Here is a 12,938-nt window from a genome sequence, read left to right as displayed (position 1 = left end):
GTTCGGCCCAGAGGCTCCCTGCCCGCCAAGGCCTGGGATCGCCCGGCCCAACCTGTTACCACGGCTAAGTCCCCCCCAGCCCAGCGCACCCTGGGACCCCCCCGCTTCCCCCCCAGCCCACTGCATTATGGGAGAAAATCCCTGTATCGTCAAGCCCTGGCCTGGGATCACTAGGCCCAAGCTGCTGCTATGGGCACCCCCCCCCGCCCTGGTGCATTGTGGGACACGCCCCCCAGCCCCGGCCCCCCGTGGGGCCCCCCCCGGGCACTCACGCGGTAGGGGCTGTTGGGGATGTTGACGCCCCCCCAGGACACCATGGCCGTGTGCTTCACCGGCTTCTTGGGCACGTAGGAGCAGCTGTAGGTGCCGTTGCCATTGTCCTTCACCGCCACGTCCACCGGGGCGCCCCCCGCATCCTGGGGGCAGAGCGGGTCAGCCGGCCCCCCAGCCCCCCCTTCCTCCTCCTCCCCGGGGAGTGGGGCAAGGCAGGGCAGCCACCAGCCGGCCCCCACTTCCTCCCCGGGGGGGGGCAGAGCAGGTCAGCCGCCAGCCGGCCCCCAGCCTCCCACCCTCGGGTGCCCTCCACATCTTGGGGGCAGAGTGGGGTCAAGCCCCCAGTTCCCCACTTGGCACCTCCGCCAGGATGCACCCAGCCACCCCGTCTGCACCCAGCAACGCTGACCTGCCCCAGCCCTGGGTCACCCCCCAGCCCCAGGCCACCCCCACCTGGCGCCCCCCCCTCCTCACCTGCACCTGGACCTTGAGAGGGGCCTTCCCGCCGTTCTTGGCGTCCACCATGAACTCGGCTGGTTTGTTGATGGCGACCCCGGTTTTCTCCAGCCCAGGCCCGTGGGCCTTCACCTGTGGGGGGCCATGGGTGAGAGGAGACCCTGCCTTCATGTCAGCCCCAATCCCAGCACGAGACCCCACTCCCCTCCCAGAGCCGGGGAGAGAACCCAGGAGTCCGGGCTCCCAGCCCTGCTCCCCTCCCAGAGCCGGGGAGAGAACCCAGGAGTCCGGGCTCCCAGACCCGCCTGCTCTAACCAGCAGCCCCGCTCCCCTCCCAGAGCCGGGGAGAGGACCCAGGAGTCCGGGCTCCCAGCCCCGCTCCCCTCCCAGAGCCGGGGGCCCGCCCCACCCCGGCGGGCGGTACCTTCTCGGGGTGCAGGTCGCGCGGGGCGGGGCGGATCTCGGCCATGAAGGGGCTGTGGCGAATGTCGTCCCCGTTGCAGAGAACGTGCACGGCGTAGTCCCCCGGCTCCTGGGGCCAGTAGCGCACGTCACACGAGCCGTCGCCCCGGTCGTCGCACTCGATCCTGGCCTGGGAGGGGCCCTCCACCGAGAACCCTGGGGGGCGCGGGGGGCGTGAGACCAGGGCTGGCAGCCCCTCCACCGGCCCCCGCACGGGGGCCCCCAGCTCCGCACCCCCAGGGGGAGACCAGCCCCTCCACACCTCCGTGGGGGTGGGGTACCAGTGAATGCCCAGCCCTCCCCACCTTGCAGCCCCACCCCAAGATGGGGACCCCGGCAGCACCCAAATCCCTGCCACCCCAATTGAGATCTGAGGGCCCTGCTGTGAGCAACCAGCCCCCCGACCAAGACTGAAGACCCCTCGCAGCCTCCCCCCCATGACTCCCCAGCATTTCCCCGACCCCCCACACCCAAACTTCCCGGGTGGGACCAAGATTGGGGAAGCCAACTCCCCCCACCCGACTCAGCTCCCCCGACTCAGCCCCCCACCCAGCTCCCCGCTCCCCCGACTCAGCCCCCCACCAGCTCCCCGCTCCCCCGACTCAGCCCCCCACCAGCTCCCCGCTCCCCCGACTCAGCCCCCCACCAGCTCCCCGCTCCCCCGACTAAGCCCCCCACCAGCTCCCCGCTCCCCCGACTCCCCCCTCACCCAGCGTGCCCACGTCGTCCCCGATGGCCTCCACCACGAAGTCGGCCGACTTGCCGACCACGCCGCCCTCCAGCCCCGGCCCCCAGGCCCGGACCTTCTGGCTGCCGCACTCGGGGCCGACCTTCACCTCGAATGGGCTGGGGGGTGGAGAGGGGGGAAGGCCGGGCAGGTCACAACGGGATCCCCATGGGCACCGTGCCCCCCCTTGGTCCCTCCCCCCAAGGGGATCGCATGCACCAGGCACTTCGCACCCCCCCCCCCCAGCTTGCATGGGGGCATCACCCAGCTCCCCACCCGGCCCCCGCAGCGTGCTCCGGGGCATCCTGACCCCAGACATCCCAGCATGCACCAGGCCCCCTGCAGCCCCATGCCTCCCCCCCCAGCAGCCCACGGGGCGCTCACCTGCGTGGCACTTGCTGCCCCCCCCAGGTGACGGTGACGGTGTAGTTCCCGGGCAGGGTGGGGAAATACTCGAAGGCAAAAACCCCGTCGCCCAGATCCTTCTGCTTCACGCTCTCCGGCCCCTCTGCGGGGAGACAGGGTCAGTGTGGGGCAGACCCCCCACTCATTGGGGCAGCCCCTCCCACCACAGACCCCCCAGATCCTTCTGCTTCACGCTCTCCGGCCCCTCTGCGGGGAGACAGGGTCAGTGTGGGGCAGACCCCCCCCCTCATTGGGGCAGCCCCTCCCACCACAGACCCCCCAGATCCTTCTGCTTCACACTCTCCGGCCCCTCTGCAGGGACACAGGGTCAGTGTGGGGCAGACCCCCCCCCTCCATGGGGCAGCCCCTCCTACCACAGACCCCCCAGATCCTTCTGCTTCACACTCTCCAGCCCCTCTGCAGGGACACAGGGTCAGTGTGGGGCAGACCCCCCCCTCATTGGGGCAGCCCCTCCCACCACAGACCCCCCAGATCCTTCTGCTTCACACTCTCCGGCCCCTCTGCAGGGACACAGGGTCAGTGTGGGGCAGACCCCCCCCTCATTGGGGCAGCCCCTCCTACCACAGACCCCCCAGATCCTTCTGCTTCACACTCTCCGGCCCCTCTGCAGGGACACAGGGTCAGTGTGGGGCAGACCCCCCCCCTCCATGGGGCAGCCCCTCCTACCACAGACCCCCCAGATCCTTCTGCTTCACACTCTCCGGCCCCTCTGCAGGGACACAGGGTCAGTGTGGGGCAGACCCCCCCCCTCCATGGGGCAGCCCCTCCTACCACAGACCCCCCAGATCCTTCTGCTTCACACTCTCCAGCCCCTCTGCAGGGACACAGGGTCAGTGTGGGGCAGACCCCCCCCCTCCATGGGGCAGCCCCTCCTACCACAGACCCCCCAGATCCTACCACTTCACGCTCTCCGGCCCCTCTGCGGGGAGACAGGGTCAGAGTGGGGCAGGACCCCCCCCTCCGTGGGGCAGCCCCTCCTACCACAGACCCCCCAGATCCTTCTGCTTCACGCTCTCCGGCCCCTCTGCGGGGAGACAGGGTCAGTGTGGGGCAGACCCCCCCCCCCATTGGGGCAGCCCCTCCTACCACAGACCCCCCAGATCCTTCTGCTTCACACTCTCCGGCCCCTCTGCAGGGACACAGGGTCAGTGTGGGGCAGACCCCCCCCCTCCATGGGGCAGCCCCTCCTACCACAGACCCCCCAGATCCTTCTGCTTCACACTCTCCAGCCCCTCTGCAGGGACACAGGGTCAGTGTGGGGCAGACCCCCCCCCTCCATGGGGCAGCCCCTCCTACCACAGACCCCCCAGATCCTTCTGCTTCACGCTCTCCGGCCCCTCTGCGGGGAGACAGGGTCAGTGTGGGGCAGACCCCCCCCTCATTGGGGCAGCCCCTCCTACCGCTTCACGCTCTCCGGCCCCTCTGCGGGGACACAGGGTCAGTGTGGGGCAGACCCCCCCCCCTCCATGGGGCAGCCCCTCCTACCACAGACCCCCCAGATCCTTCTGCTTCACACTCTCCGGCCCCTCTGCGGGGACACAGGGTCAGTGTGGGGCAGACCCCCCCCCTCCATGGGGCAGCCCCTCCTACCACAGACCCCCCAGATCCTACCGCTTCACGCTCTCCAGCCCCTCTGCGGGGAGACAGGGTCAGAGTGGGGCAGGACCCCCCCCCTCCGTGGGGCAGCCCCTCCTACCACAGACCCCCCAGATCCTACCACTTCACGCTCTCCGGCCCCTCTGCGGGGAGACAGGGTCAGAGTGGGGCAGGACCCACCCCTCCATGGGGCAGCCCCTCCTACCACAGACCCCCCAGATCCTACCGCTTCACGCTCTCCAGCCCCTCTGCGGGGAGACAGGGTCAGAGTGGGGCAGGACCCCCCCCTCCGTGGGGCAGCCCCTCCCACCACAGACCCCCCAGATCCTTCTGCTTCACGCTCTCCGGCCCCTCTGCGGGGAGACAGGGTCAGAGTGGGGCAGGACCCCCCCCTCCGTGGGGCAGCCCCTCCTACCACAGACCCCCCAGATCCTACCGCTTCACGCTCTCCAGCCCCTCTGCGGGGAGACAGGGTCAGAGTGGGGCAGGACCCCCCCCTCCATGGGGCAGCCCCTCCTACCACAGACCCCCCAGATCCTTCTGCTTCACGCTCTCCGGCCCCTCTGCGGGGAGACAGGGTCAGTGTGGGGCAGCCCCCCCACCCCATAGGGCACCCCCCCCATTGCTTCCTGCACCCCCCAGCCACTCCCCGGGGGGGTGTCACTCACTTGGGCCCTTGACCGTGACCTTGAGCTCTCCGCTGCCGGCACCTTTTGTGTAGACCTTGAAATCCGCCGGCTCCTTCACCCGGAGCCCCTTGGGCTGCAGCCCCCGCCCCGTGGCCCGGCAGGCACTGGGGTTACAAGCTGGGGGGGGGAACGAATCGTGAGAGGGGCCCAGGCGTCTGGGTGCCCCCCACTCCCACCAGGCATTGGGGTTACAGTCTCAAGTGAGGGAGGAACCCAGGCGTCCGGGGCTCCCACTCCACAGTGATGCACAGCAGGGGAAAAGAGAGAGAGTGCGAGAAGGACCCAGGTGTCCAGGTTCCCCCCACCCCTGCAGGCACCGGGATTACTTGCTAGGCAGCGAGAAAGGGGACCCAGGCGTCCAGGGCCACCCCCCGCCAAGAATGGAGGCTCTCTGGGCCCCAGCCCCCCTCCCAGGGGCAGCGCCCGCACCCCCCGCCCTGCCCCAGAGATCACACAGTACCATTAGCCCCGGGCCGGCCTGGCGCCAGGGTGAGGGGCACCAGCCAAGGATCCGGGACGGCGGCTCGTCGAGAGACAGACAGAGAGAGAGAGAGCTAGGACAGCTGGGAGCGCAGCGGAGAGAGGAGAGAGAGGGGGGTTACCGGGGGGCGGCGAGAGAGAACCCCCATATCCTTGGGGCAGAGTGAGCGTAACCCCCGAGATGCCCTGTGCTGGGGGCAGAGAGAGACAGACAGCAGAGACCCCCCAGACATGGGGCGCTGTGGGAGACCCGCCCCGCCCCGCCCCGGCCCCCGTGCTCACCCTGCCCCACGGCGACGGTGTAGGGGCTGCGGGGGATGGGCGTGCCCCCGAAGGTCACGTGGACGCTGTAGGTGCCCTCGGTGCCCGGGCGGTAGGAGCACCGGTAGGTGCTGTCGGCCTTGTCCTCCAGCTGCTGGTCCACCGCCCCCTTACGCCCGCTGGGGTCCACCACCGTCACCTCCACCTCGCCCGCCCCCGCGCCTGGGGGGAGGAGGGGTCAGCCCGGCCCCACGGGGCCCCCCCAGCCCCGCCTCGCCCGCCCCCACGCCTGGGGGGAGGAGGGGTCAGCCCAGCCCCACGGGGCCCCCCCAGCCCCACCTCGCCCGCCCCCCGCGCCTGGGGGGAGGAGGGGTCAGCCCAGCCCCACGGGGCCCCCCCAGCCCCACCTCGCCCGCCCCCACGCCTGGGGGGAGGAGGGGTCAGCCCGGGCCCCAGCCCCACCTCGCCCGCCCCCGCGCCTGGGGGGAGGAGGGGTCAGCCCGGGCCCCAGCCCCACCTCGCCCGCCCCCGCGCCTGGGGGGAGGAGGGGTCAGCCCGGCCCCACGGGGCCCCCCCAGCCCCGCCTCGCCCGCCCCCACGCCTGGGGGGAGGAGGGGTCAGCCCGGCCCCACGGGGCCCCCCCAGCCCCACCTCGCCCGCCCCCGCGCCTGGGGGGAGGAGGGGTCAGCCCGGCCCCACGGGGCCCCCCCAGCCCCACCTCGCCCGCCCCCACGCCTGGGGGGAGGAGGGGTCAGCCCGGGCCCCAGCCCCACCTCGCCCGCCCCCGCGCCTGGGGGGAGGAGGGGTCAGCCCGGGCCCCAGCCCCACCTCGCCCGCCCCCGCGCCTGGGGGGAGGAGGGGTCAGCCCGGGCCCACGGGGCCCCCCCAGCCCCCGCCTCGCCCGCCCCCACGCCTGGGGGGAGGAGGGGTCAGCCCGGCCCCACGGGGCCCCCCCAGCCCCACCTCGCCCGCCCCCGCGCCTGGGGGGAGGAGGGGTCAGCCCGGCCCCACGGGGCCCCCCCCAGCCCCACCTCGCCCGCCCCCGCGCCTGGGGGGAGGAGGGGTCAGCCCGGCCCCACGGGGCCCCCCCAGCCCCACCTCGCCTGCCCCCGCGCCTGGGGGGAGGAGGGGTCAGCCCGGGCCCCCCTCACGGGGCCCCCCCAGCCCCACCTCGCCCGCCCCCGCGCCTGGGGGGAGGAGGGGTCAGCCCGGGCCCCCCTCACAGGGCCCCCCCAGTCCCACCTCGCCCGCCCCCGCGCCTGGGGGGAGGAGGGGTCAGCCCGGGCCCCCCTCACAGGGCCCCCCAGCCCCACCTCGCCCGCCCCCGTGCCTGGGGGGAGGAGGGGTCAGCCCAGCCCCACGGGGCCCCCCCAGCCCCACCTCGCCCGCCCCCGCGCCTGGGGGGAGGTGGGGTCAGCCCAGCCCTCACAGGGCCCCCCCAGCCCCACCTCGCCCGCCCCCACGCCTGGGGGGAGGAGGAGGGGTCAGCCCAGGCCCCAGCCCCACCTCGCCCGCCCCCCGCGCCTGGGGGGAGGAGGAGGGGTCAGCCCAGCCCCACAGGGCCCCCCCAGCCCCACCTCGCCCGCCCCCGCGCCTGGGGGGGGAGGAGGGGTCAGCCCAGGCCCCAGCCCCACCTCGCCCGCCCCCGCACCTGGGGGGGGAGGAGGGGTCAGCCCAGCCCCCACAGGGCCCCCAGCCCCACCTCGCCCGCCCCCGCACCTGGGGGGGGGAAGGAGGGGTCACCCCGGCCCCCAACAGGGCCCCCAGCTCCACCTCGCTCGCCCCCGCGCCTGGGGGGAGGAGGGGTCAGCCCAGCCCCCACGGGGCCCCCAGCCCCACCTCGCCCGCCCCCGCACCTGGGGGGGGGGGAAGGAGGGGTCACCCCGGCCCCCAACAGGGCCCCCAGCTCCACCTCGCTCGCCCCCACGCCTAGCTGGGGGAGGGAAGGGTCAGCCCCGGCCCGGCCCCCCTCGGGCCCTCCCGGCCCAGCCCCCCACCCACTCACCGGCCGTGAAGACCTCGAAGGAGGTGACCTTGTTGGCGATGTTGCCGGTGGGCTCCAGGCCGGGCCCCTGGGCCGTCACCCGCCCGGCGTCGCCCAGCGACTTCCCCACAGTCACCTCGAACGGGCTCTTGGCAATGTGCTGCCCGGCGAACAGCACCGTCACCTGGGGGCAGAGGGGTTACAGCGGGAGCCGGACTCCGGGGGGCTGGTGGTCAGAGCTGGGGGGGGGCTGGGAGCCAGGACTCCTGGGTTCTCTCTCCAGGACCGGGAGGGCAGGAGCCAAGGGATTCTCACCTTGTGGACCCCTGTCACTTTGGGAACGTACGAGACGGAGAAAGTTCGGTTCTTGTCGTTGTTCGCGACGACCTTGGCCTATGGCGAGAAACAGCATTAGACCCAGAGCCCCCCACCAGCACCCCTCACTCCTGACCCACGGCCCCCTGCCAACCCGGCCCTGGGCCCCCCCCAGCCCCGCCGGTGCCCCTCACTCCCGACCCGCAGCCCCTGCCAGCCCGGCCCTGGGCTCCCCCATGCCCCGCCGGTGCCCCTCACTCCCGACCCGCAGCCCCTGCCAGCCCGGCCCTGGGCTCCCCCCAGCCCCGCCGGTGCCCCTCACTCCCGACCCGCAGCCCCTGCCAGCCCGGCCCTGGGCTCCCCCCAGCCCCGCCGGTGCCCCTCACTCCCGACCCGCAGCCCCTGCCAGCCCGGCCCTGGGCTCCCCCCAGCCCCGCCGGTGCCCCTCACTCCCGACCCGCAGCCCCTGCCAGCCCGGCCCTGCCCCCCTGCAGCCCCGCCGGTGCCCCTCACTCCCGACCCGCAGCCCCTGCCAGCCCGGCCCCGGGCTCCCCCCAGCCCCGCCGGTGCCCCTCACTCCCGACCCGCAGCCCCTGCCAGCCCGGCCCTGGGCTCCCCCCAGCCCTGCCGGTGCCCCTCACTCCCGACCCGCAGCCCCTGCTAGCCTGACCCTGGGCTCCCCCCAGCCCTGCCGGTGCCCCTCACTCCCGACCCGCAGCCCCTGCTAGCCTGGCCCTGGGCTCCCACCTCTTCTCTGTGCCCAGCTGGGTCCTCCACGTAGACCAGGACGTCGCCCTGGCCGGCACTGATGGTCTCCACGGTGAACTCGGCCTTTCTCTTCACCATGTTCCCTGTGGGCTCAATACCTGGGGGCAGAGTCAGCCCGGGAGGGGGCAGAGTCAGCCCGGGAGGGGGCAGAGTCAGCCCGGGAGGGGGCAGAGTCAGCCCGGGAGGGGGCAGAGTCAGCCCGGGAGGGGGCAGAGAGGCTGCCATGGGGCACCCTGAGAAGGGGCAATGGTGATACAGCCATGGGGGGGCCTCTGCCCCATGGGGTGAGGAGGGGCAGGGGGCTGGAGAGCCCCAAAGAGGGAGGGGGGCCAGGCCCCCAAGTGAGTCTCTGCCCTGGGAGCAGAAAGAGCAGGGAGGGGTCAGCAGAGAGGGGGGCAAAGGGAGAGGCTGGCCCATGGGGGAGCTGCCCCCCCAGTCTGGGCTAGCCCCCAGGACTCACCAGGGCCATAGGCTCGTGCCTTCTTGGGGTTCAGCTTGGGGCGCAGGGGGGCACCCGGCTTGAGCTTGGCCTTCGGGAACTGGGACAGGTACGTCATGACCGAGTGCTCGTCCACATTGGGGTCCACGATCTCCTCCGGGGTGATGACCTGCCGTAGGGACCGGGGAGGGGGTGTCAGAACTGCCACCATGGCCCTATGGCCTCCCCACGTCCTCTCTAGCCCAAGGTACCCCCAGCCCCCCCCACATCCCCTGAACACTGCACCCCCCTCCAGACCCCCAAGGTACCCCCTTTTCGCCAGGACACTGCACCCCCAGCAGGCCCTCAGACACCTGCACCCTCCTTCCAGGAGACCCCCCCGCCCCTCAGGACAGCACCAGCCCCGCACCTGGGGGATGCCCAGCCAGTCGTCGGCCTGCTGCATGGCCTCGCGGGCGTTGTTGACGGGTTTGCTGGCGTCCCACGAGTCCCAGTCGGGGCAGAGACCTGGGGGAGCAGGGAAGTTAGTGGCACATGGAGTCCCCCCATCAGGGGCCCTCCCAGCTGCCGCCCCCAGGGGGCCCACAGCTGCACTGTGGCCATGGCAGGAGCACAGCTGGACGGGCCGGGTTCCCCGACTTCCTGAGCTCCCCCCAAATCTCCCTTCCCTGCCCCCACAAGCCCCCCCGATGGCCAGACGCCATACACCACAATGCCCTGGAGCCGGAACCAGCAGCCTCTTCCCCCCGGCCGCTGCACCCCCTTCTCCCCCTCCAGGGCCCAGCGCCCCTCACCCGGGGCACAGCTGTCCACCAGGGCCCCCAGCGCCCGCCCGCTCTGCCAGTCCTTGCTGAAGTTGGTGATGGGCAGCTCGGGCAGCTTGTTCTGGATCCAGCCCAGCAGCCGCTGCTTCGGCGTCTGCTTCTTGGTCTCCTCATCGTCCTCCTCGTCCCACATGGGCATGGAGATGGAATAGTGCAGGATCAGTGTCCAGATCAGGCCCAGGATCAGCTTCAGGTTCCCGTCCACGATGGCCTTGCTGTCTGCGGGTAGATGGGGGTCAGCACGGGGGGCTGGGCACCAGCGGCACCCCGCCCCCACCCTAGCTCCCTCTCGCCACCCACACCCCACCCCTAAAGTCCCCCTGCACCGAGCAGTCCCTCTCCGAGCCCCCCAACACTCCCCTGCACCGAGCAATGCCTCTGAGCCCCCCCATACCCCCAACGCTCCCCTGCACCGAGCAATCCCTCTGAGCCCCCCAACACTCCCCTGCACCGAGCAATGCCTCTGAGCCCCCCCATACCCCCAACACTCCCCTGCACCGAGCAATCCCTCTGAGCCCCCCAACACTCCCCTGCACCGAGCAATCCCTCTGAGCCCCCCCATTCCCCCCAACGCTCCCCTGCACCGAGCAATGCCTCTCCGAGCCCCCCATACCCCCCAATGCTCCCCTGCGCCAAGCAATCCCTCTGAGCCCCCAACGCTCCCCTGCACCGAGCAATCCCTCTGAGCCCCCCCATACCCCCAACGCTCCCCTGCACCGAGCAATCCCCCTCTGAGCCCCCCAACGCTCCCCTGCACCGAGCAATCCCTCTCTGAGCCCCCCAACGCTCCCCTGCACCGAGCAATCCCTCTCCGAGCCCCCCAACGCTCCCCTGCACCGAGCAATCCCTCTCCGAGCCCCCCCATTCCCCCCAATGCTCCCCTGCACCGAGCAATCCCCCTCTGAGCCCCCCGCCCTGGTACCCAGGAAAAACCGGGGCTGTGGCTCGGGAGTGAGGGGCAGCAGCAGGGCTGGGAGAAGCCCGGGGCTGGGCTGGCAGGGGCTGCAGGTCGGGAGTGAGGGGCACCAGAGTTCCAGCCATGACCCCTTCCATCAGAGGACCCTCCCCAGCCCCAGAGAAGACTCTTTCCCAGGCTGCCCCCAATCCATTCATCCCAGACCCCTCCCCCACCCTGTGGCTGGCCTGGCGAGGGGCCCAGACTGAGGGGGAGGGGAATGGGGGGGGTGCTGAGCCCACAGAGGCCGAAAGAGCCCAGCCCCGCCGTCCGGGGACAGGAGCCAGGGCCCAAGAGCAGGGGCTGCGGGTCGGGAGTGAGGGACTCCACGGGCCAACCAAGGTCCCAGGCCCCCTGCTCTGACCCACCAGCCCCCACTCCCCTCCCAGCACCAGGCCAGAACCCAGGCATCCGGGCTCCCAGCCCTTTGTAAACCCCCCACCCCCCAGCACAGCACTGCACAGAGCAACGGTCACCCCTCAACACCCCCAAGTTGGTTGCGCCTGTCCCCTGGGGGGGGCAACAGACAGAGGGCCCCCCTGCACCCCCAGGGCACAGGCCAGCTGAACAGAGCCCCCAGATTGCAGTGCAGGGGTCCCGCAGTGCCAAGGGGTAATGGGGTATCCGTGTCCCCCAGCACACGGGGGGTTCTGTGCCCAGGCCCGGGGTGTCCTGGCCCATCCCCCCCAGCACACATGGGGGGAGGGGATCCTCCCAGAATCTTCCCCCCCCATTTTAGGGGATGACCCGCCCCTCCCCCCCCCATTCCCGCAGGCTCCGCCCGATGCTCTAACATTTTTTAGCCTTATATGGAGTGGCCGCCAGGATCCTGCAGCCCCCCAGCGCTGGGGAGGGGACACCCCCAGGCCCCACCCCCAACATCCTGCCCCCCCCCCAGCCCAGGCCCTGAATGAGAGCAGGGAGTTCCCAGGCTGGGACAGTTACTCCTACTCCAAGCAGGAACAGCGCCCCTCACTCCCGACCCGCAGCCCCTGCACCCCCCAGCCCCACCGGCGCCCCTCACTCCTGACCCACAGCCCCCGGCCCTGTCCCCCACCCCTCAGCTCTGCCGGTGCCCCTCACTCCCGACCTGCAGCCCTGTCGGCACCCCTCACTCCTGACCCACAGCCCCTGCCCCGCTGGTGCCCCTCACTCCTGACCCACAGCCCCTGGCCCTGCCCCTCACCCCCCAGCTCTTCCGGTGCCCCTCACTCCCAACCCGCAGCCCCTGCCAGCCCAGCCCTGCCCCCCCCCGGGGTGTGTGTGTGTCTCATCCTTGCCATTTCATGCCAGCCCCAGGGCTGTGTGTCTGGTCAGTGACTCACTGTTGGGTCTATTGGGGGATGGGGGGGGAACTTCCCAGAAAGGAACCCTCCCGGCTCCGATCTAGTCCCTCCCCCCAATATCTTCTCTACTGAAGATGCAGCTTCAAGCCACGAGGGTTTTTTTTTTGGGGGGGGGGACAGGGCCAGCTGGGCGGGGGAGAAATCATGGGGTACCCCCACAGCCAGGACCCTGGGCATGGCCTTAGGGTGGAGATGGGAAAATCCCCCCTCTGACCAGCAGCTCCTCCCCCATCCCCACCAGGGCAAAAGAGCCACCCCCAGCCAGAATCTGTGTCCCCTGCTAACCCACCAGCCGGTGCCCCCCCACTCCCGACCCACAGCCCCTGCCAGCCCGGCCCTGGGCTCCCCCCAGCCCCGCCGGTGCCCCTCACTCCCGACCCGCAGCCCCTGCCAGCCCGGCCCTGGGCTCCCCCCAGCCCCGCCGGTGCCCCTCACTCCCGACCCGCAGCCCCTGCCAGCCCGGCCCTGGGCTCCCCCCAGCCCCGCCGGTGCCCCTCACTCCCGAACCGCAGCCCCTGCCAGCCCGGCCCTGGGCTCCCCCCAGCCCCGCCGGTGCCCCTCACTCCCGACCCGCAGCCCCTGCCAGCCCGGCCCTGGGCTCCCCCCAGCCCCGCCGGTGCCCCTCAATTCCCCTCAGTGGCCTTTAGAGGCCGATGACCCCCCCATGGATGTCCCCTACAGTGTCCAGATGGATCTTACTCTGAGGGACCCCCCCTGCAGTAGGTGGCCATGCCCCACCTTCTGCACAGACCCCCCCCCCCCATAGCCAGCACCTTGGGGGAAGCTTTAATTCCTCGGCTTTCCCAGTCAGCCCCCCGAGCTGGGCCCAGCCCATACCCCAGGGTAAGGGCTCTGGCAAGGGGCCCCGCGTTCCCCAGGCCCTAGTTCTCTGTTCGTGCCCACAGCTCCCCTGAGCTGCCGGATCAGGGGGCCCAAC

At 72.0% G+C, this 12,938-nt stretch overlaps 1 protein-coding gene across 3 annotated transcripts in view; it reads right to left on the bottom strand.

Annotated features, from left to right (window-relative positions):
• FLNA (filamin A) overlaps nt 1–12,938 on the bottom strand; it is a 34,945-nt gene that overhangs the window by 20,113 nt on the left and 1,894 nt on the right. For all 3 annotated transcript variants that reach the window (XM_078850299.1, XM_078850301.1, XM_078850300.1), the window contains exons 2-14: nt 9,671–9,919; nt 9,286–9,383; nt 8,898–9,045; nt 8,417–8,535; nt 7,670–7,747; nt 7,376–7,538; nt 5,392–5,592; nt 4,609–4,746; nt 2,303–2,426; nt 1,901–2,037; nt 1,154–1,347; nt 748–861; nt 273–416 (exon numbers count right to left, since the gene is read on the bottom strand). In XM_078850299.1, coding sequence (XP_078706425.1) covers nt 273–416; nt 748–861; nt 1,154–1,347; nt 1,901–2,037; nt 2,303–2,426; nt 4,609–4,746; nt 5,392–5,592; nt 7,376–7,538; nt 7,670–7,747; nt 8,417–8,535; nt 8,898–9,045; nt 9,286–9,383; nt 9,671–9,919 — 1,907 coding nt within the window. The remainder of the gene's footprint in view (nt 1–272; nt 417–747; nt 862–1,153; nt 1,348–1,900; nt 2,038–2,302; nt 2,427–4,608; nt 4,747–5,391; nt 5,593–7,375; nt 7,539–7,669; nt 7,748–8,416; nt 8,536–8,897; nt 9,046–9,285; nt 9,384–9,670; nt 9,920–12,938) is intronic.

This window comes from Lepidochelys kempii, chromosome 23 (assembly GCF_965140285.1).
Source record: "Lepidochelys kempii isolate rLepKem1 chromosome 23, rLepKem1.hap1, whole genome shotgun sequence".
NCBI classification, from domain to species: Eukaryota; Metazoa; Chordata; order Testudines; family Cheloniidae; genus Lepidochelys; species Lepidochelys kempii.
Note: the sequence above shows the minus strand (reverse complement) of the source record. Positions and strands in the feature narration are given on the sequence as shown.